Raw genomic sequence first — 24,644 nt, 5'->3', positions numbered from 1 at the left:
GGGAGAAGGGAGGAGCAGAGGGGGGAATCTAATATTTTGGCTAGATGCTATAGTGAAAGGCTTAAAGACGAGATTGTGTCCTTGTATGTTACAGCGGGGTCTCTTCCGTTGTGAGGGAGCAGTAACCTGTATGGAGCCAAGACCTGGACCTATGTCCTCATTGCAGCTGGCTGTGGGAGATGCCCAGGGCCACATGTACTTTTTGTCATGGGAGTAAGATGGTTGGACAGAGACAATCGTTTGCCTGAAGACAAAGTCTGAAAATGCCATAATGCCAACTTTTCAATATATTTATTATATAAAAATATCAGCAAAATCACACATTTCATATTATCTGATCTGTCATGGGTGAGCTAACGTGGAAGGGGCAGAAAATAAAGAATCTCTTCCCTCACCAGAGCTGGGTGAAGTTGAATTGAATTTTTAGCAGGTATCGCATACGAACCTGGCTAGGATCATAGACAATAAATTCATTGTAATTGAGAGTATAGCCCTGTGGGTTCAGAATTCCTGTGTTACTTGCTGGTCCTAGGGGCACTGTCGTTCCATTCCTACCAAAGAAAGAAGATAGAAAGGCTTTGTTAAAAACCTCTCTGGCCAAGGAATAAAAAAGAATGGAACTGACAAAGAGAACTGTGAACACTTACAGAGTAACAAACTGGGAAGGATTGGGAGCCATCTTGCCCATTCCCTTGGTACTGTGTTTGCCCTGTAACAATCCTGCTGCTTCAGGATTGGCCTCCAGCAGCTCATTACAGTCACCCAGAGCTACCTGTAAAAGAGAATGTCCTTGAAATACACATGCCGTGCTTCCCAAGAGTTAATAGTGATCACAACTGGGAAGGACTTTAAAATCCATCACCAATTCTCTCATTTACAGATTCCTTAAGACTTAAAAGGTGGAGGTGAGCAGGCTGAGATCACAGAGCTATTAATGTGCAGGTCTAGAACTTGAACCCAGATCTTCAGACTCCCAGTAAGCCACCATGTTTGTCACTGAGAAGTCAGACTATTGGCATTTTTGTCATTCTCTGTCTCATTCTGGCTGGATGCAACAGTGTAGTAGAAAATGAGAGCCTAGTAAGGGATTTTTATTTTCATTCTCTCCTTCCACCCTGAAAGAGAGGGCTGGTGCTGATAGGAAGTGTGTCCTATCAGCTGAGCCATTTCCTCACCTCTGAGAGCAGCAGCAGCCCTATGTTCTTCAGGCGTGAGGGAAAGCAGTAATTGGCACTCTTGGAGGACATATCAGCAAAGTATATTCCTTTTCCAAACTGCAAATGACAGATGACTAAGTCAGCAACTGAACCGATTGAAGAAAAAGTACAGTTGAATAGAACATATGTTCGAAATTTTAAATATCTTGAGCAAAAGATTAACTCATTCTCTGGAATTAGGATTTCACTGTTTTCACACAACTGTAGTTGAGTGGACATCATAAAGGTAGTGGAGCCTTTTGCTAAAAATTAGGGGAAAAAAAGAAACAGGTTGTCTATTTTATTTTTCAATTAAAACTTTCATTAAAAGCTCTTAGAAGTTAAAGCCTTGTAAGAAAATCTCTAGCTATCAAAAGGATTCAGAATACCTAAGAACCCTGAACAGCTGAAGTCTGATTGAGAATTTATGGGAAGATAAAAGGCACCTAAATCTACATTAACCCCAGACAGCACAGTCACAATCTCCATAACTACTGAAGGTAGCCAAGCTAAACTTGATGTGTTAGGAATTATTGCCAGAACAGCAAAAGTTTCATTTTAAAGACATGAAAGAAAGGTCATGACCATGTCGTTCAACCTGAGTTCCAACTGTACTTACCATGTAGCCTGTGACGGGAGCTTCAGGCGGAGCGATGCGGAGTCCATGGCTCAGGATGCCCATCCAGTTGCCCAATCGGGAACCATGCCACAGCAGCATCCTAGAGGAGAGCCGTAAGTATCAACAGCCGTAAGTATCAACCTATAGCTGTTGTTGCTTCCCTTCTAGATAGGCTACAGGAGAGGAACCAGTCTCTAGTTTCCTTTCCTCCCTCTCTGCAAATCCTACAACCATACTCAGTTCTTTAGGGAAATAGCTGAAGAGAAATCAACAGGTTTTTGTATCAAGGAAGGCCAGAAACTCAGACCTGTTGGGAAGATCCTTTCTGAAGGCTTCATTCTCACCCTCTTTCTCCACTTCAAAGACCTCAAGCAAGGTCATAGTGTAGTCGTTATGAGTAGGAGCATGGGTAGAATGTAGATACTGCGAGATCACCTGAGTGAAGGAAAAGAAGAAATTAACACTTTTGGACTGGGGAGACTCTACCCAGGGCTACCTTGATGCATGCAGATAGAAGGATCTTTCTCCCTCGCCCAGATTTCACAGACCATTAAGAGACCCCACTTAGCAAAAAATCTTAGTTGATAAAAATATGGATTCTTTTTCTTTATAGACTTTAGAGAATATAAGAAACGATAATAGGAAAAAGAAACAACTTTCAATTGGGGAAAAAGAAGAAATCTTTTTTATCACTTTGAATTCATGACAGGAATGGTCCAGAGGACGAAGAGCACAATGCAAGTTTCTATAATGCTGGTCCAGTGGGTGCTCTGGGGTCTTCAGCTCTGTCTTCACCAGCTTGATAGCAATTTCAATGTCTCCCAATGCCTAAAGGCAGAAGATACAAAGTGGTGAGAGATCTTGGGATTAATAGAACTAAAGGAAGTAGGACAGCCATCAACCTACATATCTTACCTCTAAAAGCTGTATCTTATCTTTCAATTCTTGCTCTGTTCGGATTAGTGGTGGAGTTCGAAGCCTAGGGCCAGAGATAAAAGCATAATTGTTAGTGAGCACAAGTGTTAGTGGTTCACAAGAATAATTAAAAGGACTAAAATAAATTCCAGCAAAAAGTAGGCTAAGGAACCAATTTACTTAGAGAAGACCAAAAACTGAGAATGGCATTTCCAAGTATATAAAGAAATAAGACAAGAAACAGAAAAAATTTTCTAACTAAGGCTTGGATCATAAAGAAGAATTATAGAATTCCCTTCCATATGGGATACTTATGAATACTTGATTCCTCTCCTGATAATAAATTCTCCTGGAAGAAGGGCTGCACTTCTTTTAGTTATGGAAAATAAAAAGGAATAAATCTGCCTGCAGTCAAAGAAAGGGTGTTCCCCTCATACTTACAAAGCTGGGTCCAATTCTTTCTAAAGATAAGACATTCTAATTTAGCTGAAGAGTAGGAATATAATCTGACAAAGGCTTAATTTCTAAACCATTTCATGGTTTGGATTCCTAATGGATTTCTAATCCATTTCATGGATTCCCAGTTGTTGTTCAATCCTAACTGTGGATCTAAGAAAGACTTTAGTTTCTCAAGGACTGAGAGAATGTCATTAAAGTTATTCTCTTCTGCTAGTAAGTTTCTTGGCAGGGATGGAGAAGACAGAAGGAACATTGTGATGGTGGGGGCCTAGAGGGAAGCTTACCCAAAGTCATGTGGGATCCTGGTATAGAACTCATTACATGCTTCCAGCAAGGTCCGCCCACTGTGACCAGATCGGATACAATCTTCTATCTTCTTAAGTGACTGGTAACCTGCCTTGATTTGTGCCACTGTCAGCTTCCCTGTAAGTCCATTCAAAGACCAGATTTCCTAAATGACTTTCTGACCTTTCCCTCTAGACCATTTAAAAGAAACTCTAGACTTCCCTTCTTTTGCTAGTTCCAATTCAGTACTACTACCAACCAGGGAAGATCAACCTAGATTCATGGAGGAAAAAGAATATCCTACTTGGGGGATTGGGGAAAGAAGAGAAGAGTTTAATACAGGGCTCATACCCAGTGGGGCTTTTTTGATATCATACTTCATCTCCACCATCATTTCTTCCATAGTCTGAATGTTGCAAATCAACTCTATCAACTCTTGGACTGGAAGTTCCAGCTGAGATTCTACTTTAGGAGGTGAAATAGGATCAAGTGTCCCTTCCTTTGATTCTTCTTCACCCTGAGACAGATTATAGAATCTATTTGGAAAGGATTAGAGGTAATCTAGTTCTATCCTTTACATAAATCCCCAAAAAAACCATCTCTGAATACCTCCTATGGTGGCAAATAAATCATTTTTATTTTATTTTTAAAGCTTTTTATTTTCAAAACATATGCACAGATAATTTTTTAATATTGACCTTTGCATAGCCTTGTATTTCTCCCTCCTCCCTTCCCTAGATGGCAAGCAATTCAATATATGTTATACACGTTAAAATATATGCTAAATTCAATACTGGATTTAAATTCAATAAACATTTATACAATTCTCTTGATAAAAAAGAAAAATCAGATAAAAAAGGAAAGAAAATGAATAAGAAAACAAAGTGCAAACAACAAAAAAGAGTGAGAATGTTATGCTATGATCCACACTCAGTTCCCACAGTCCTCTTTGGATATACAAGGCTCTTTCCATCACAAGATCATTGAACTGGCATCAATCATCTCATTGCTGGAGTCACGTTCATTAGAATTGATTGTTGTATAATACTGATGTAAATTCATCATTTTTAGAGACAGCTCATTCCATTTTTAGACAGTTTTAATTATTACAGAGGTCTTTTCTTTTTTTGATCTAGACTTGTGATTTTATTGGCATAAGGAATCCTCCAAGAGGAACTTTCTCTACCAATATAGATGGAGAAGTCCTTTGTAATGAAATATTAAAGAACTCTCAGGGGCAGTGAGAGGTTAAGTGACTACAAAGAGTTGAGGCTAGATTCAAGCCAGACTCTAGAAAGGCTAGCTCTCTATTCACTATCTACTTCTCAAAAACTTGTTCACATTGAGCCAAATCTGCCTTTGTGGCTTCTTCTTGTTCCTGCATCTGCACTCTAAAATGACACAGAATAAATCTAATTCCTCTTCAAATAAAGCTTTTGCAAATACTTGAAGATAGCCATCAAGGCCCAAGTCCTCTTCTATAAGCTAAATTTCTCCAATTCCTTTGGCTATTCTCAGAGACTTGTCTACCCTGATTGTTATTCTCTGGTCAAATTTCCATTTGTCAGTGTCCCTCTGCTTAAAAAATGGTAGCCAGGGCTGAACACAATACTTCAGATGGAATCTTAACAATGCATAATGTAGTTGGTCTACTACCTTTTCTTGTTCTATGCACTACTCTTCTACTAATGTACTGTAAAGCAACAAATGAAAGTTCCCCATAATCTTCAAGGACATAAAAGAGAGCTCTATTCCCTCCTGTCTATTCTGTCTTATTCTTATATTCCCAACTAATCAGACTTATCAGTCACAAAAATTGGAAAATCCTAGTCATCAGAGGAAATGTTAGCTCTGTCTATGATGTGCTGATTATAGCATGACTATTTTTCCAGCTCTTATCCTGACAGTGAGATGGAATAGCTTTTCCCTGGGGATAAAGTTAGGGCATACCTGAGTACTGGCTGTATAGTCCATCTGCAGCATATCATATTTCCCAGGGACTTTCTCAAAGCTGCCACGATCTTCCCAACTGTTCTTTGTTTTGTCAAAAAATCTGTAGTTTCAAAAGAGAAGGGGGAAAATCCCTTGGAAGATGCTACAAGAACATCATCAGCAGTCCTGGTAGAACAAGTTTGTGTTCTTACAAAGCCCCACTTAACTGTATTGAATGCTCTCATACATCATTTTCCCATAAAACCTCAAGGACTCTGGAGGTATGGAAAAGGCCAGTAAAGAGAGAGAATTTAGAGGGAAGAATAGAATCCTAGGGGTTTTCAATGTATATGTACATTAATCACTAAAAATGCTCCCATTTTTCTGTCCTGATAGGTATTTCTAAAGGTCTTGGGATACATTTTTGGTGGAAAGGAGGAGTGAGGAAGGCAACTAGATTCTAATGTCTAGTTAGATATTCTCCAGATACTGGAAGTTTCCTTTTCCCCTTGTCTTCCCAAATAATCCATCTTGTGCCACATTCTTGAATTTTATGGCCTCTTTAATAAGCTTCAGAGAGGTAAAGCTGATCATTTCTACTTGACTAAGAAGATATCTTAGTTAAAAGAAGAGATGTTTTGGAGGATACTTCCTGCCCACTTGCTAGGCCACTCACTTCTTCTGAAATACTTCCTTGGCTTTGTTGAGGTCTCCAGAACAGGTCACCAAACTGTGCTGTCCAACTTTCCCAACTGCAAAGGAAATGCCAATGAGAATTATTAGTCCAGAGAAGCTCTAGCACTATACAGTTGCTTAAGACAGAGAAAAACATCATTCTTCATGACTGCTCTGCACTGCTGAGCAAAAAGCAGACCACAATGGTTGAAATGGACAAACAATTTACAGAATTTAAGGAATCAGGTAGAGTTTAGGGATGTCTTGATTTAGTTAATAGAAATAACATATATATCTTGTCAATAAAAGAGTAAGACTCAAATCTAACTGCCAAATTACTCTTAATTTTGATAGAGTCCTCTTGGATACTACAGGATGGAAATTTCTTGAGAAGGGTATTGCCTTTCTTTGCACAAGAAACCCAGATTGTTTTTTACACCACTCCTACCCTTCAGGATTCTCATATGATCAATTCTAGCCCAGAAATCCTTCAATTATTGGTAAATTATCCTTCCAACTTTTCAAATGTTGAATTCCCTGCTCTCAAATCCCCTACTATAGCCCTTACCTCGGCCCCATCTCATCCAGACACTGAAGTTTCTCTGTCCGTCATCTTCCAGCAGCTGGATGATATAATACTTGTTATTGTTGAACTGAAGATTGGTCTACAACCAGTGAAACAAGAAGTAACACACAAACAAAAACTAGGTTTATAGAAAATTCACATAAATATATGAATAAAAATTCACATAAATAAAGTATTCTTTGGATATAAACACCAATTTTTCCTGAGGGAAATAAGTAGTATGGGAGAGAGCTCTTCATTTTAGGAGAAAGCTGAGAAAGAGGAATGAGAATCAAAAGAAACTGCCATTTCCTTATAACTTTTAGAAAACATTCTGCAATCCTAAAGATGAGTAAAAGCCAGTGAACATTGCAAAGCTCTGAACTTAGCTCTAAGTACTCTGTCCTGGCTTCTTCTATTTTGTCTCTGCTCCTTCTCCCACATTTCTGAGCCATTTAACTCTCCTCATTCTTAATCCCTTCTATTTTCTTGTGACCATTTCTCCAAGAAAAACAAATAATTTTACAATGTATTTATTACAAAGAAACAATCTCCCTCATACCTAGAGGTGCAGGACTACCCTAGTTCTTGGTTCTAGATGTTGGTTCTTTTGTTGGTACTTACCACAACCGTGGTTTGTAGCGATCTGAAACAAGGCTAAGATTAGGACAATGGTAGAAAAGGACAAAGAGCAAGGACTCTGTCCTTTTAAGTTGGGGTGTGGAGTGGGGGCCATGTAGACCATTCTGGGAAGACAGTGACCAGTAAATAATAGTAAGAGGGCAAAGTATAGTTGTGGATTCAATGAAGTAGTACTTGGCCTTCACACTGTAATTCTGTTCCCTGCACTATCTGGTCTAGCACATATTTTCTTTGGTTAATGTGCACTTCACTTTCCAGTATCCTAAATACAATTAAAAAAAAAAATTAAGTTAGAATGGACCTTCTAGTTTTTTTAATCCAAAGCCCTCATTCTGAAGATAAAGGCACAAAGAAACGGCCAGTTTCCTAGTGAACAAGGAAAGAGTGGATATAAGATAGCAAGACAGTTTGTAATTGATAAAGCTGTTGTAATTGTTGGGAACAATTAAATAGAAAATTTCCTTTTTTCCACTCCCTATAATCACTCCTAAATAAGAACTATAAGTTAACTTCAAAAAAGAAAGACAAAAAATAGATTTATTTTGCTCCTTAAGGAAAGGATATCTTATATTAACCTGCTGACGGATAGCTTCAGCTTAAAAAGTCTTGGGAAAGAGTTGATTCTAACAGTTAACACACCTAGTATTGTGTTATAGTATTGCCAGCCAGTTAGTACCTAATATAAGGAATCCTGAATTAGGAACATGTGAACACTAGGACCTTAATAATTAACAAAAAAGTTATTTTTCAAACAGGCCTTTCCTTCTTACCTGGTTTAGCATAACATCATACACATCATCCCCTTCACAGTATACGTGAGCCTAGAAGATGACAAGGAAAGCTGGCATTTACTAAAAAAATTATTGTTGTACAGTACTTTACATAATCAATGTCATCTTCATAACAATACTTGGGAGGGGGATTCTTTTTTTTTTTTAAATAACTTTTTATTGATAGAACCCATGCCAAGGTAAATTTTTTTTATTGCATTATCCCTTGCATTCACGTGTGTTCCAATTTTTCCCCTCCCTCCCTCTACCCCTCCCCTAGATGGCAAGCAGTCCTTTACATGTTGAATAGGTTACAGTATATCCTAGATACAATATATGTGTGCAGAACTGAACAGTTTTCTTGTTGCACAGGGAGAATTGAATTCAGAAGGTAGAAATAACCCGGGAAGAAAAACAAAAATGCAAGCAGTTTATATTCATTTCCCAGTGTTCTTTCTTTGGGTGTAGCTGCTTCTGTCCATCTTTGATCTGAATTAGCTCTCTTTATTGAAGAGATCCACTTCCATCAGAATATATCCTCAAACAGTATTGTTGTTGAGGTATATAATGATCTCCTGGTTCTGCTTGTTTCACTTAGCATCAGTTCATGTAAGTCTCGCCAGTCCTCTCTGTATTCATCCTGCTGGTCATTCCTTACAGAACAATAATATTCCATAATATTCATATACCACAATTTACTCAACCATTCTCCAATTGATGGGCATCCTTTCATTTTCCAGCTTCTAGCCACTACAAACAGGGCTGCCACAAACATTTTGGCACATACAGGTCCCTTTCCTTTCTTTAGTATCCCTTTGGGGTATAAGCCCAGTAGAAACACTGCTGGATCAAAGGGTATGCAGTTTGATAACTTTTTGAGCATAATTCCAAATTGCTCTCCAGAATGGCTGGATGTGTTCACAATTCCACCAACAATGTATCAGTGTCCCTGTTTTCCCACATCCCCTGGGAGGGGGATTCTTAAGCTCTATCATTATCCTTCTATAATAGAGGTGAATGTGGTTCAAAGAGGCTAAACAATTGTTCACAGTTATATACAGCTTGTCACTATTAAAGGCAGTATTGGAACCCAGATTTCTTGGAACCCCAAATCCTAGTTTCTCTCCAGTGTACTCTACTCTCTTTGACATCAGGATACAGTGGCCCCTGAGCAAGCCCTCAGGACTTTTCTACTCTCTACTTGGACTTGTTCTGAAAGAGCAAAACTTCAATGTGCCAGACCTGGTCCTGATCAAAGCGCTCATCTTCACTTGCAGATCCCAGATGCAAGAACAGCAAACTCCTCCAAACATCTCCCATTACAATTAAAACACCTACTTCCTTGCCCTATTTCCAGCAGGATAAAGTTATGGCCCAATCCTTCTTAGTGCTTCTGCCCTATACTCAATAAATGCTCTCATGTGATCAAATGCTCTTTGGGGATAGTATATACAACCTGCTGACAAAGGGGAAATAAGGTTGATACCGCTCCATAGTTCCCCAGCCTCAAGAGGGATGATTCACTAACGCTAAATTCTACTGTAGTAGCAACAGCTACTAAAAATAAGACATTAATTTCTAAATGGTGACAAAAGTTTGATTAAGGTTTAGGTCAAGAGATTCTTACCTTTCCCACCTTAACTGTACACTCTGGGTCCACTGGAGCTTTGCCCTTCAGTAACAAGGTCTTCACAGAAACTGAGGAGAGACAGACAAGCACTGTTTACAACTGGTGCTAAAATTACAGAAAAATTTAGGGGCTAACCAGCACCCTTTTCTTTTCTTTATTAAAGCTTTTTATTTACAAAACATATGCATGGGTAATTTTTCAACATTTCACTCTTGCAAAACCTTCTTTCCAAATTTTCCTTTCCTTCTCCCACCCCCTCCCCTAGATGGCAGGTAGTCCAATACATATTAAATATATTAAAATATATGTTAAATCCAATATATGTATATATATTTGTACAGTTATCTTACTGCACAAGAAAAATCGGATCAAGAAGGAAAAAAAAACCTAAGAGAACAATGCAAGCAAACAATAAAAGAAACAGTGAAAATGCTATGTTGTGGTCCACACTCGGTTCCCACTGTCCTCTTTCTGGGCGTAGATGGCTCTCTTCATCACTGAACAATTGGAACTGGTTTGAATCCTCTCATTGTTGAAGAGAGTCACTTCCATCAGAACTGATCCTCCTATAGTATTGTTGTTGATATGTATAATGATCTCCTAGTTCTGCTTCCTTCACTCAGCATCAGTTCATGTAAGTCTCTCCAGGTGCCTCTGAAATTATCCTGCTGGTCATTTCTTACAGAGCAATAATATTCCATAACATTCATATACCATAACTTATTCAGACATTCTCCAACTGATGGGCATCCATGTTTCCAGTTTCTTGCCATTACAAAAAGGCCTGCCACAAATATTTTTGCACATGTGGGTCCCTTTCCCTCCTTATAGATCTCTTTGGGACATAAGCCCAGTAGAAACACTGTTGGGTCAGAGTATGCACAGTTTGATAACTTTTTGAGTATAGTTCCAAACTGCTTTACAGAATGTTGGATTTCTTCACAGTTCCACCAACAATGTATCAGTGTCCCAGTTTTCCTATATTCCCCCCAACATTCATCATTATTTTTTCTTGTCATCTTAGCTAGGTATACAGTGGTATGTCAGAGTTGTCTTAATTTACATATCTCTGATCAATAGTGATTTGGAACACCTTTTCATATGACTAGAAATAGTTTGAATTTCTTCATCTGAAAATTGTCTGTTCACATCCTTTGACCATTTATCAATTGAAGAATGGCTTGATTTCTTATAGAGTCAATTCTCTATATATTTTAGAAATGAGGCCTTTAGACTGGCGAGACTTACATGAACTGATGCTAAGTGAAATGAGCAGAACAAGGAGATCATTATATACCTCAACAATGATACTGTTTGAGGATGTATTCTGATGGAAGTGGATCTCTTCAATAAAGAGAGCTAATTCAGTTTCAATTGATCAAAGATAGGCAGAAGCAGCTACACCCAAAGAAAGAACACTGGGAGATAAATATAAACTGCTTGCATTTTTGTTTTTCTTCCCGGATTATTTATACCTTCTGAATTCAATTCTCCCTGTGCAACAAGAAAACTGTTCGGTTCTGCACATGTATATTGTATCCAGGATATACTGTAACCTATTCAACATGTAAAGGATTGCTTGCCATCTGGGGGAGGGGGTGGAGGGAGGGAGGGGAAAAATTGGAACAGAAGTGAATGCAAGGGATAATGTTGTAAAAAATTACCCTGGCATGAGTTCTATCAATAAAAAGTTATTAAAAAAAAAAAAAAAAAGAAATGAGGCCTTTATCAGGTCCTTTGAATGTAAAAATGTTTTTCCAGTTTATTGCTTCCCTTCTAATCTTGTCTGAATTAGTTTTGTTTGTACAAAAACTTTTAACTTAATATAATCAAAATTATCTATTTTTTGATCAATAATGATCTCTAGTTCTTCTTTGGTCACAAATTCCTTCCTCCTCCACAGGTCTGAGAGATAAACTATCCCTATGTTCTTCTAATCTGTTTATAATATTCTTTATGTACAGATCATGAGCCCATTTCAACCTTATCTTGGTGTACGGTGTTATGTGTGGGTCAGTGCTAGTTTCTGCCATACTAGTTTCCAATTTTCCCAGCAGTTTTTGTCAAATAGTGAGTTCTTATTCCAAAAGTTGGGGTTTTTGGGTTTGTCAAACATTAGATTGCTATATAGTTATTGACTATTTTGTCCTGTGACCCTAACCTATTCCACTGATCAACTTCTCTATTTCTTAGCCAGTACCAAATGGTTTTGATGACCACTGCTTTATAATGTAATTTTAGATCTGATACAGCTAAGCCACCTTCATTTCTAGCACCCTTTTCATACGGTAATCTTTCAATTTCCTGACCAATCCTGTTTGGATAATTAGGAGAAAAGAGGACAACTTAGAGCCACTGGGAATACCTTTAATTAATGGGCATGACAAAGTTGAAAAACCAGAAAAGGAAACTGAGAAGGAACCTCCAAGAGATCAGAGAACCAAGAGGTGAAAGAAATTAGTAGTGTGAGATAACACAGAGAGATCAAGAAGGATTGGTAATGAAAAGGAGAATTAGATTTGGCAATTAAGGGACCAATGGTAATTTTGGAGATGGCAGTTTTAGTTGAATAAAAGGGTCAGTAGCCTGATGTAGTTCCAGAAGATAATTACTTCAGATCACATCTCAAAGTAGCACAAAACTTACTCATTAGAACTGAAGGATACAATATAAGCCTGTTCCCTAAAACCATCTTTGATGCTCCCTTCTCTCCCACTTGAAACCAACCTTGGTTCTCTTTGTTCTTGTCATTTATCTCAGCATCCTCTGCCACAGGTGCTTGTTTTACTCCTTGATCCAAGAATTCACCTCGGGCTTTCTTGGCCTTAGAAGGGCATTCCACAGAAGAAACAATGGATATGTTTCCAATACTGTTTCCATTAGCTTCAGTCAACTCCACAGCCGCTAAAGTAAAAAAAAGAGATAAGCACAACATAAAGAAAACACAGAATTCTTTGTTACAAGTGAAAACTCTCTGGAAGTGGAGTAGGGGAAAATTTTAAATGATATAAAACCAAAAGATACCAATAAAAATGAAGGGAATATAATATGTAACCTTTTCTCTGAAAAATGGATATTTTTCGCAAAGGGTGGGTTGGGCAGTAGAAAAAGTTAAAATTTCAACATAGTGTTATCAACAATTACTGTACCCGGTATTCTTGACATCACTATTGCCTGAGTAGTGTTCTCCTTAATCTACAATACTTAAAGAGCTAATGGCCCCAAGATCACGTGTCAAGTAGAAAAGGACCATGAGCAAAGGCTCTAAGCTCCTCAATTTCTGGTGTTTTTTTGTGATTTTTGGTGCCTACTCTTTGATTTCTTCTTTGAACTGAGACTTGCTCTTCACAATATTCTTCATGCTTCTGTGAATAAATCAGCCCCTATCCTGAAACAATGACTAGGTTTTCTCTTTAGTGTCTCTTTGTCTAACTCTCTGTTCTCTTCAGGTTACATTTCTCAGTATGTCTCAGTACTTCTTTGTATATCACACTTCTTGTGTGGCTTGTTCTCTCTTCCTTTACTTTATCCATAAGAATATCAAATTGGCTAATTCTTTCTTCATACATCAATCCCATGTTGAATCTCAAGCATTCCTCATTAAACTGATAACTATATATACCTGAAGGCTGGCGTTCTATTTTGCGCAGGTATCCACTTTTGCAATTGATTTGTACCATGTTGCCCACATCCAGAGTATAATGTTTTCGGCCAAACACCATATCTATCTTTGACTCATTGCTTTCTTCTAGAGCTGCTTCCAGAGCCAGGCAAGTTTTGGCATCATATGGGATCCAGCCATCTTCCTCATCGTTCTGCCACTGCCAGACAAAATCTAAAATGTAACAATATCAAGAGAAGAATTTTGATGCAATTAGGGTAAAATAGATAAAAATAACAAGATTCTGAATTTTTCTTTCTTTTTTAAAGGATGAATTATAAGTTGTATTTCTTTCTTTCCCTGAAGTTTTGCTGGATCTTCTGAATTTGAGTGAATAAACATTTATTAGGTGCTTCATCTTTTACAAGTAATCTATCATCCAATGATCTCAGAAACCAAAAAAGTAATGCAGAGACCCCAAGAGACAAATCAATCCCTTTATGTTTTGTTTGTAACCTACAAAGAAAACCTAACAAATCTTCTTTTTAATGATAATGCCAGGGAACAAGGATAATATTCATATTATACAATATGTTATGATTAGAGAGTGGCACTATAAATCATTATGTTGAGAATCAATGAGATTTGTATAGATTATATCTATGAATGATAAAATAACAATGAGGCATATGGTATGTGTTCTTAAAACAAATACTTCTTGATAAAAGAATACACTTACAGGAGTCCTGTTTCTTGATGGCAACAGCAATCTTCCTCTCAGTCCTTGTCTTTGTGTTCCTCTGGACCATCTTCTTGAAATCAATCTGAAGCTTCACATTTCCACTTTCTGATGAGACATTTACCAAAGCACTTCCTTTCCTGAAAAATAACCCAGTTTGAGACAATCATCCCTCCCCAAGTTTGTAAAGTCAAAATTCGTAGCTGTTTTCTTCAGGTCCTCTAGGTTACTCCCCTTCATTTATCAAGAAGTTCAGTACATGGTTCACAATTTTTCTCTCCACAATGCCTACTCTCATACTAGAAAACTTCAAAATACTTACTGACCGTTTCTTAAACATCCTATCTATTCAGTTCCTAAACCTACTCACTTCCTGTGTCACCTCAGCATCACATAAAGATTGACCATAATGTCGCTTTGTCTCCTTTTGTCAAGTCAATTATCCACCTAGTGATCGTCAATCTACTGAATCCTCAGTTCTCAAGAACCAGTTCAACTTTACATTGTTCTCAGAGTCCCTGGACCCTTTATCATATCACCAAGTGCATCCTGCCAAGCCTTAGTTGTGCTGCTAAAGAAGGTGGAGAAAATCATGCAACTGTTCTGATTCTACTTATGTTACATAAACGTATTACACCACCTCAACTGAGTCCTCAATGCTATTTATACCTCATTTATCAATTCACTATCTCACTCAACATAGCATCTCTTCCAAACCATTTTATCCCTCCTCAAATTTCCCACAGCACTCCCCCCTACCTGTTCAGCTGAGATCCTTGCCTTACATTGTACAGAAAATATTGAGGCCATCTGCCACAAACTCCCTCTTTTCCCTCTTTCTTATTTCATATCATTCATAAATATATCTTTTGCAACTATCTCCTTCTTCATCCATTTCACATGATGAGGTACTTACTACATAAACCAAGGCTATTCTCCCTATGTACAAGCAATCCCATTCTATTCCATGTTCTCCAACAGAGTGAGCCCTCTGTTATCTCCATTCTATCACTTATCTTCAATCTCTCCCTATTGACTCCTTCCCTACTACCTGCAAAACATGCCCATGTCTCTCCCATCCTCAAAAAATGCTCACTTGATAATTTCATCCCTTGTCCTTTATCTCTTGACTTTTTGTGACTGAACTCCTTGAAAAGACCAACAGATAGCTTCACTTCCTCTTCTTTCAGTCTTTTTATCCCTTCAATCTGGCTTTCATCCTCTTTGTTCTAACAAAATTTATTTCTCTAAAGTTATTGATGATTTAATTGTCAAATTAAATGGTTTATTCTCAATCCTCATTCTTCTCCACCTTTCTGTAGCCTTTGACACTGCTGATCACCATCTTCTCCTAGATACTCTCTTCTCTCTAGTCAGAGAAGGGTTCTTTTATTAAATAAACGCTGACAGAGATTAGGGTTTTTTGGGGTAGTTTTCCTCTTATCAATTAGATCCTTCATTCTCCATCTCCTTTGCTAAATTCTCAAGTAAGTTATACATTTTAAATGCTGGATCATCATCTAAGCCAGGGGTCCTCAAACTATGGCCCGTGGGCCAGATGCAGCAGCTGAGGACGTTTATCCCCCTCACCCAGGGCTATGAAGTTTCTTTATTTAAAGGCCCACAAAACAAAGTTTTTGTTTTTACTATAGTTCGGCCCTCCAACAGTCTGAGAGACAGTGAACTGGCCCCCTATTTAAAAAGTTTGAGGACCCCTGATCTAAGCCATACCCTCTAACAACAGGTGTCTCAAAGCATTCAACCTGGGCCATCTCGCCTTTATTTTACGATTTCATCAGCTCCCATTAATATAGTTATTTTTTTCAATGCTGATCATTCTCAAATCTATCTTGCCCTGATTTCTCTTGCTGACTTTTTAATCTTGCATTCCAACTGCCTTTTGAATATATAGAACTGGATGTCCACTGGATGTCTGATGGACATCTAGACAATATGGTTACCTTAATCTCCTATCTTCTCTATCATTGTCAAGGGCAACACCATCCTCCTAGTTCCTCAGGCTCACCAGCTAGGTGTCAACCTTGATTTCTCACTGTCTCTCACCCCACATATCCAATCAGTTGGTAAAACCTATCAATCTGATCTATGGAACATCTCTTAAATATGTAAATAGGTCCCTTCCTTTCCTCTGATACTATCACCACTCTAGAACAGACCTTAATCTCCTTACCCTTGGAATAATGTAGTATTAATTATTATTTGTAACCATAACCTAATTAAATTAATAATTTATTATTAATTATATTATTAATAATTACAATTTATTATTATGTTGTTATTAATTATGATTATTAACTAATTATACCCTGCTGGTGGGTCTGCTTCTCTAAAGTCTCTTCCCATACTAATCCATCTTTTATCCAACCCTCAAAATGATTTTCCTAAAGGCAGGATCAAACATATCATTCTCCTACTCCAAGATCAAATATAAAATCCTTTGGAGTTCAAAACACTCCATAATCCAGTCAACCTTCTACCTCTCCTGTCTTATACTTTATACAACCCCTTCCCTCCCCTCACATACCCTGATGCAGTGACCCAGCCTCTCGCTGTTGCAAGAACAAGACCTTCTATCTCTCAACTCCAGGTATTTTCTCAGGCTGTCTCTCATGCCTGGAACATCCCCTTCTTCATCTCTACCTACTGATTTCCTTAGCTTTTTTAAAGTCCCATCTAAAATCCCAATTTCTACAGAAAACATAACCCAAGTCTGTTTAATTTTAATGCCTTCTTTTTAAATTACTTCTTATCTGCCCTGTATATAGCTTGTTTGTACATATGTATGAGTGTTGTCTCGTCTGTTAGACTGTGGGCTATTTGAAGAAAATGACAGTCTTTTGCTTCTTCTTTTTTTTTAATCCCCAGTGCTTAGCATAGTGCCTAGCACAAAGTAGGCCCTGAATAAATGCTTATCAATAGATTGCTGCAAGTTCCATAATGTCAAAAGAGTTAAAAATGAAAAACAAACTAAATCCTATGATAAAGTCAATCCAAAAGGACTGACAGCAAGAGGAAAAAGAATATCTAATTCTCCAGTGTAAGAATTTATTGATGGGAGAAAAGCCAAGCATAATCTAAAATACAGTAAGCAAAAGATTTGCCTCACAAATCTTATCTTCTCACAGAACTAGTTGCTGTGAAACATTGACAGGATGATGTGAATAGGAAGCTGCTCTATTAATACCCAACTGAATTTTTTCCTGTAGAAGAACTTCTAAGAATCTGTTAAGATTGATATACTTAGAGACTGGTAATGTTTTCTTAAATATCTATAGTCAGTGATTCTACTATAGAAAGCTGGATGAATCCAATTCAGTGTAAGTAAGAGTATAAGTGGGAGCACAGGTCTCTGAAAACACAATTCTCATGCTCCTAGAGATAAGAAAGGGGACCATCCCTTTGGACCAAACCCTTAACCTCGGGTATAGAAAATGAGAGGAAATTCTGCATAGTACTTACCTGAAAGCCTCTGTGATCTCCACATCCTGAGCAGAAGAGTACCAGTGCCAGACACCCTCGGGGTCTTCCCATTGCCAACGAAACTCAATGCTTGGTGAGGCCACTTCACTCTTTCCTGGCTTTGGCTCTGGGCACTGCCGCTTTACCTTTGCACCTGAAGACGAAACAAAAATGGAACATGAGTTTTGTCTAGTGCTCCAATAAGGATTGGAATCCAGATGGACCGAGAAGAGTAATAAGGGGAAGAACCCGGAATCCAATGCTATAGATTTGAGCCCTAGTTCTGGAATCCAGAAAACAGCGGTTCATGTCCTACCTAGGAAAATTCCTAGCCGTTGTATTTTCTTCCTTCTGTTTCCTCATCTGTATGGGGGTTACTAAGGTCCCTTCCACTTTTGGTTTGGGATGTGAAAGAAGCATTTTATTAAATAAACGCTGAGTTGGTATATCCCAGACACAGTGCCAAGTGCTGACAGGTTTCCCCTTGGGAAACTCAGTCTAACGGGGAGACGATAGGGCCAATAACTGTGATCTACTTCTGGGATTTATATAATGCAGGAGCTGAACTCGATGGCCTTTGAGATCCTTGCCAGCAGCGTTTATGACTTATCTCCAAGTTATTCCACAAGCATTTTGTTCGTCGAGACCCAGTTTTCAACTGGGGGTAGGGGTATCACCGGTGCTCAGCAGTGTGGTACGCAGCAGGTGCTTAATAAATGCTTGCTGACTTGTCTTGACTATCTACTCTGTGACTGTTCCAGTTGTGGGGTGGAAAAAATAACCAACCAGGCAAATATCAAAGAGACGGATAAACACGAGGGCAAAAACGCAGTCGGCCGAGAATAATGGGAGGGGGAGCCGCCTCTCCGTCACATCGGCCTCCGGACCCCTGACCCCTGACCCCGGGACCAGACAAGACCCTGCAAACAAAGACCCACAATCTTTGTCTAGCCAATTATCAAGCCCGGGACTGTGGCATTCCCGGAAACCTCTCAGGAGCGGGGATAGGTGGGCGTTCCCCCACCTCTTCCTAATCTCTAGCATTCTCTAACCCTGAATCCCGAAACTTGCTCCGAACCTCGGGCGTAGCCGGTGCTTCCACCTCTGCCGCGAGAGGACATGGCGCTCTAAACCGAATGCAGGCGGGCCCACCTTCCCGGATCATTCTCTGGCTTCAGCGCATGCGCTTATCACCTACGACCTCTGAAGAAAACGGGATTTCCCGCGCTATGAAAGACTGGAAAGTTGTGCTCTACTCTGACGTAAGCTCTTATTTGCATGTCGCCAAGTATCACGGGATATTCACCCTCTGTAAGAAGTAGCACTGATTTGGTGAGCCTTATATAGTGGCCGCCGGGCGGGATTCTTGCGTAGGGCGGAGGGAAGCTCATCGTTGGGGCTACAAGCTGAGTGCACTACGTCACTCTCTCAACCCAGCCCTTGGGAAGGTCTGAGACGAGGGCCAATAGCGGCCCTAGCAGGGCTCCTCCCGCGATTTGGGGGGGTGAGTTCCCAGAAAATGGGGCCCGGTTCGGGGGTAGACTGGGCAGGAGATGCCCATGCGGTTCCGCCAACCCGAACAGGGGAGGTGGCCTGGGCGGATGCCTCCCCCGACTGGGCTTGGAAACGACTCACGGCCAGCCAAGTGAGTGCAATGGCTGAGGTGGGTTACCTCCTTGAGGATCCCATAACCCAATTCAGACTACTCTCCCCCGCCCATCTTTTTTTTTTTTTTTTAATTTTTTAATAAAATGGGGATGGAAGAGAGGAGAGATCCTTCATCTCATTTTCCACCATCCACCAGCACCAGCTGACTTCATCTCCAGGAATGTCATGACCTTACCACCGCCACCCCCAAGTGCCCTATCCCCTTTTCAGCTTTCTTTGTATGCTGTCTTCTCCCATTATATTGTAAACTACTAGTTTAACACACACAGTTCGTGGTGCATAGTAGGCGCATGATAAATATTTATTGACTTGAATTTACCAGAGCAAAGAATTTATATTGAGAAACACAGCTAGCTGATTAGTGGGGGATATGCAAATGGGAATGATTGAGCAACTTTTACTAACCACGTTGATGCTAAAATGTTTTTTTTAATTTTATCAATAAGCTACAATAACATATTAGAAAGAGTCAGCTTAGATTTATCCCAGGAATGCAAATTTGGTTCAACTAAATATAATAAAAACTAAGACTAGATAATTTTAATAATATGAACAATAAAAACCCTGTCGCTGAAAATTTTTGACAAAGTCCAGTACCAAGAGCTAAAGAGAGAAATTCCATTCAAAATGACTACAGAAGCTATAAAATACTTTAAAGTGATTCTACCAGGCTGTCCTCAGAACCATCTATCAACCTAACATTCCTTGCACACAAAGTAAGTGCAGAAACTTTCATTGTTCATGGGTAGGTTGAGCCAATAAATAGGGAAATCCATTTTATCTTCTGTTATCCTATCACTTGTTTAATGTTGAAATTTCTCCCATCCATAGATTTAAAAGGTAAAGTGATATCATAGAGAAAAGTAACTTCAAAAGATTTTAGAACTCTGATCAGCACTATAGTAAGCCACAAATCCATAAGGTTAAAGATGAAACCCACCACTTACCTTCTGACAGAGAAATGGAAGTGTAAATTTAAAATGCCAGAAGAGACACATTTTTGAAAATTTGAGGATTTGTGGGAATGGGAATTTGCTTTTCCTAAATATATAAAATGTTAACCAAAAAAAAAAAAAAAAAAGATTCATAGTGCTCTTAGAAGCTATTTTGTCCAAGAATCCTCATTTTACAGATGAAGTAACAGATTCAGAGAGGTTGCCTCTCCCTGAGTTAAACAGTTCTCATAGGTGTTATCTGAGCTGAGGTTGTGAGTACTTTCCTTACTTCATCTTCCCCTTGAACTTTCCTCTACCTCAATATGATTAAGACTTTAGCTTTAAAAGGCCAAAGTCTTCCACTGCATCCAGGGCCATGTTCAGATGTCCTGAACTATATGGCCACTGTACCCAGATGGTTCTGGAGGGGAAAGAGAGGCAGGTGACCTTGTACCTCTCATTTAAATCCAATTCACTTGTATGTCATGACATCACTTTCTTGATGTGATGATCATCTTAGAGAACAGGGCAAACAACCACCACTTCAATATGGACATTAGACTAGTCTTTCTCTCTCCAAGTGGAGGGGTCAGTGCTCAGGGCCAAAGTCTGAAAAGTAGACAGGGCAATACCACCTACAGGCACATTTCACTAATAATAGGAGGGCTTTGGGGAAGAAAAGGGTGTGATACTTCTGGAATTTATATTCCCTGCTCAGTGAATGATCCTGGAGGCTTTCTGGGCCACAGTTTTCTTCTTTCATTACCTAATACTTTGAAGTTTGGTCTTTTGGCTCACATATCCTGGGACAATTTCATATCCTGGAGCATGGAGATTAGCAGATGAAAAGTCGCTCTCTATGTCCCTGTTATGTCTGATATTCTACCTCTCTAGCTGATGCCTACAATATATAGGCTGAGCTTTTGACTTTCTTGTATTGCTATTCTCTGCCCAGCTGTCCACTAGAGGGCAGCCGATCTTAGATGTTTCAGAAAATGCTACTTTTCCCAGTGGGAATACATGTTATTTTTTTTTTTACAAACTCTCCTATGAGAAAAATACGCTGCAGCTTAATACCTAGGGATTGGTTTTATTTGGTATTCTTACAGGCTCACAGCATTCCTTGTAATTGTTGGTTGTACCTGCTTTAAAAAAAAAAACAAACCCCACAACTTATTTATCTTGTACTTAAGATGCAGCCAAGAATATTTTAAAGTAAAACAGAACAAATCATGGCTCAACATATATTTATTAGTGTTATGTCAAACACTGTTCAAGGTGTTAAATATATAGAGAACTGGGATAGTTCCTGCCTTCAAGGAGTTTATAGTTTACTCCCAGACTTCCTGGGAATGGGATTGTCTATCAAGTCTCAATCTCTCATTAAAATATTCTCATAATCATATTGAGGAAGGACCTACAAATTCCTCCTTTCCTCCAAGATAATGATTCCTCAAATCAAGGCTAATAACATGTTTTTACAAACCATTCTTTGCCTGGACAAGGAGATACACAGATTGAGAGGGAGAAATAGCAGCAAGAATTTACTGCACATTTTCCCTTTACATAAAATTCCCATTACACAAATTTGACTTTATGTAAAGAGTTCTGAAAAAAATTTCAGCCAACCACCAGTGATAAAAGGTAGGTCAATGGGTAGGAAAGGGGCAACATACTATACAACTGTTAACTTTATAATACAATACTTACATTAATTTTACCATTATCATTATTATATCTTTCATTTCAAAATTCTGTTTATTATCATGGGACAACATTTAATATGTCTACATTTTGCCACATTTTATGACTAATGTAAAGGTATTATTTAGCCTATGCTTTTGTTATATAAACTAAACTCTTAGCCTCTGACTTCTAACGTTAAATTCATCTCCATCTCTAACTCTAATGCCAAATGTAACCAACTCCAATCCTAACTAACCCTCCATTTCTGATACTAATTCTAATACATAAAAATTGTTTCACATAAAGTTTTACAGAATAGTCCACTTATATAATGCAAGACTGTCTATATACGAAACTATGATTTTTGTTTCCCTTTTTATATAAATGAGATAGTACAGTAGTATAAAATTGCCATTTGTTTAGACCCTCTTCTGGAGTTCTTTTTGTTTTCTTCTGTATATTACTTTAAATGTCTTGTCAACATTGTTTAGGTTTCATCTCAGAGATGTACCAACCAGATCTCTAAACTATACTGGTAAGATTCCTGAAGAAAATGCTCTGCTTTTATTATATCAGGATATACTGGTTCTTTCTCCCATCAAGACTCTCTGCATACCTACATTAGGGAATTAGTTATCCTTTCTCTCTCTCCTGTTTCTCTGCCCCACCCCACAGCCAACACCTCTGCCAGTCTTGTTGGATTTTTATCCTGGGACTTAATCTGTCTTTTAGGTAAAGATGATTGAGTCAGACTGATTTAAATTCAGGGGATGCTTTATCAAGTGAATCTGAAGAAAGTGGTAGAGAATGGAGTAATGGAATATGGAAAATGGAGTAAGGGAATATGGAGAATGGAGTAATGGAATATAGAGAAGTCCATACAAGGACCAAGAAGAGGATTGCTGTTACCATCAAAGACCAAGGCTTCTCCATAAGAATCTGTCTGTTGATCAGGAGGTATCCATTTGGGGGAGAGATATCATAACTCTATTATTTTCTCATCCATAGAGATATTTAAACTCTGTACAAATCATATTCTTTATCAGCATGATTTATGTCTTTAGCCATAATATAAATAATGTGTAATATGAATATTGTCTTTATTCCTTGATACCATTATTTAGAAAAAAATTTTATTGGGTTTTCTTCATAAACCAGAAACAAAAGGGGATAAATCTGGGGACAAATCTGCCTCTTAAGAACTCTGCATTGGATTCTAGGATTATTAGGAGTTATGTTGCTTTCAAAGAATAAACATTTAATAAATATTTATTGATTTAAATTTTAAAATTTTTCAGATTAACAAGCATTTATTTTTCTTTTTGCTCTGCTTCCCATAATCAAACAGTTAAAAAGCCCTTATAACAAATATACATAGCCAAATAAAACAAATTTCTACATTAGAAATGTTCAAAAATGCTTATTGACTCAGATTTAAAAGTCTCAATAAATCTTGTGCAACTTATATTTTCCTTTAAAATGTATGCTTTAGAATAGAGGTAGATTATTCAGAATTTTTTCATTTCAATTTAATTCCTACAAAATACTGCTTTTTAAGTTGTTAAGAGTGTAGGCTATTTTTGGTAAGTGGCAGGGTGATAAGGATGATGACTGGATCCTATATACCACTGAAAGTTGCCTGACTAAAGGCAGCTCTAACAGAAAGCAGTAAGTTGAAGATGGGTATAATATTTCACAAAAACACATTATACTCTGGAAGTGGAGAACATTCTACTAATTGCAAAAGTGGGTGCCAGCACAGAATAGAAGACCTCTGGTCTTAAGTTATATGTAGTTATCAAATTAATAGGAAATGCCTGAGATTCAACATGAGATGAATATATCTAGAAAGAAGTGACCAATTTGACATTCTTGTGGATATAGTAAAGGAATCAGAAAAGAGCTGTAAGAAAGTGATGAGACTTATCAGGAAATGTAAATAGAAGAGAATGAGGAGGTAAACAAAGAAACACTACAGAGAAAAACTATTCATTGCATCAGGATAGGGAATGATATATCTCAAGGAGCATGGGGAACATTGTGAAAAACAAGTCTCAGTTCTTAGAGGAAAATGAAGAGAGCAAAGACCAATGTTCACAAAAAACATTAGAAGGTGAGGAGCTCACATTCCCCGGCTCAAGTTCATTGACTAGTTCTTAAGTGCCCTGTAGCCATTAGCTTTTCCAGTATTATTGATTAAAGAGGGACTACTTAGAGATAATAATAATGTCAAGGACATCATTGGGTCATTGGGAATAGTTGGTAACATATATTGAAGTGATAGTTTCTTTGTCCTGTCTAATCAGTCCTTTGTGAAAAATGTCATCTTTTCAGAAGGTGATATTTTACATCTCCTTCATCCTGCCTTTTCTTTCTGTTGTAACCATCTTTCTTTTGCCTTAAACTGCCATGGAGTTAATGGAAGCTAATTAAGGCTGTGGAATCCACACAACCAGTGAATTATTTATGGAAAGCTCATCTAGAAAAGCTCAAAGAGTCTTCTTGGTATATGGGATGACTCGAGGACCTGTGACAGGAGAAGGTGCTGATCAGAGACAACCAAGGTAATCTATACATGTGAAAGCTCACCATAGGCTCACAGTGAGTTCTCCAGCTCTTTTGCTGCTTTGAGGCAGCCTTATGTGCCCATTTTTCAGAGTCAGTGCAATATCTTTGGAAGGCATTTCAGACTTACCATCCCTGTCAGCAATCTTACTTACTGCCTTAAACCTGAGGCTCATTTAGACCTAGATATCAAGACAAAATTGTTCAGCAGAGACCGAGGTGACCATGAAAGAGCATGACCTGATCTTGAAATTTGTCCCTGATTCTTCCACTAGTTATAAA

General features: G+C 38.3%; 2 protein-coding genes across 7 annotated transcripts in view; one reads left to right on the top strand and one right to left on the bottom strand.

The window, feature by feature from the left end:
- Positions 1-399, top strand: part of TEP1 (telomerase associated protein 1) — a 55,921-nt gene extending 55,522 nt beyond the window's left edge. For all 5 annotated transcript variants that reach the window (XM_051976971.1, XM_051976969.1, XM_051976970.1 and 2 more), the window contains one exon: positions 95-399. In XM_051976971.1, the coding sequence (XP_051832931.1) occupies positions 95-217 (123 nt within the window). In that variant the 3' untranslated portion in view covers positions 218-399. The remainder of the gene's footprint in view (positions 1-94) is intronic.
- PARP2 (poly(ADP-ribose) polymerase 2) lies at positions 275-18,697 on the bottom strand. Of its 2 annotated transcripts, XM_051976974.1 has the most exons (19): positions 18,587-18,697; positions 17,509-17,662; positions 14,029-14,168; positions 13,311-13,523; positions 12,416-12,592; positions 9,686-9,756; positions 8,059-8,109; positions 6,650-6,746; positions 6,083-6,158; positions 5,425-5,527; positions 3,826-3,991; positions 3,474-3,612; positions 2,731-2,794; positions 2,509-2,643; positions 2,123-2,250; positions 1,816-1,915; positions 1,176-1,274; positions 648-772; positions 275-551 (listed from the first exon to the last, which is right to left on the bottom strand). In XM_051976974.1, exons 1-19 carry the CDS (start codon positions 18,627-18,629, stop codon positions 392-394), a joined length of 2,241 nt encoding a protein of 746 aa, XP_051832934.1. In that variant the 5' UTR covers positions 18,630-18,697; the 3' UTR covers positions 275-391. The 2 variants fall into 2 exon arrangements, with proteins under 2 accessions (XP_051832934.1, XP_051832935.1); XM_051976975.1 differs by lacking the exon at positions 8,059-8,109.
- Between the last annotated feature and the right edge of the window lie 5,947 nt (positions 18,698-24,644).

Source organism: Antechinus flavipes, chromosome 2, assembly GCF_016432865.1.
Source record: "Antechinus flavipes isolate AdamAnt ecotype Samford, QLD, Australia chromosome 2, AdamAnt_v2, whole genome shotgun sequence".
Classification (NCBI taxonomy): domain Eukaryota; kingdom Metazoa; phylum Chordata; class Mammalia; order Dasyuromorphia; family Dasyuridae; genus Antechinus; species Antechinus flavipes.
Note: the sequence above shows the minus strand (reverse complement) of the source record. Positions and strands in the feature narration are given on the sequence as shown.

What these genes read in the sequence shown, in the direction of transcription:
- PARP2 (XM_051976974.1), bottom strand. Translation starts at nt 18,629, where the DNA reads ATGTCCTCTCGCGGCAGAGGTGGAAGCACCGGCTACGCCCGAG. An exon ending in AAGGAAGTATTTCAGAAGAA is followed by an intron (nt 5,528 to 6,082) that starts GTGAGTGGCCTA and finishes TTGAAACTACAG; the next exon opens with ATTTTTTGACAAAACAAAGA. An exon ending in GGCTGCTGCTGCTCTCAGAG is followed by an intron (nt 773 to 1,175) that starts GTGAGGAAATGG and finishes TCTCTTTTACAG; the next exon opens with GTAGCTCTGGGTGACTGTAA.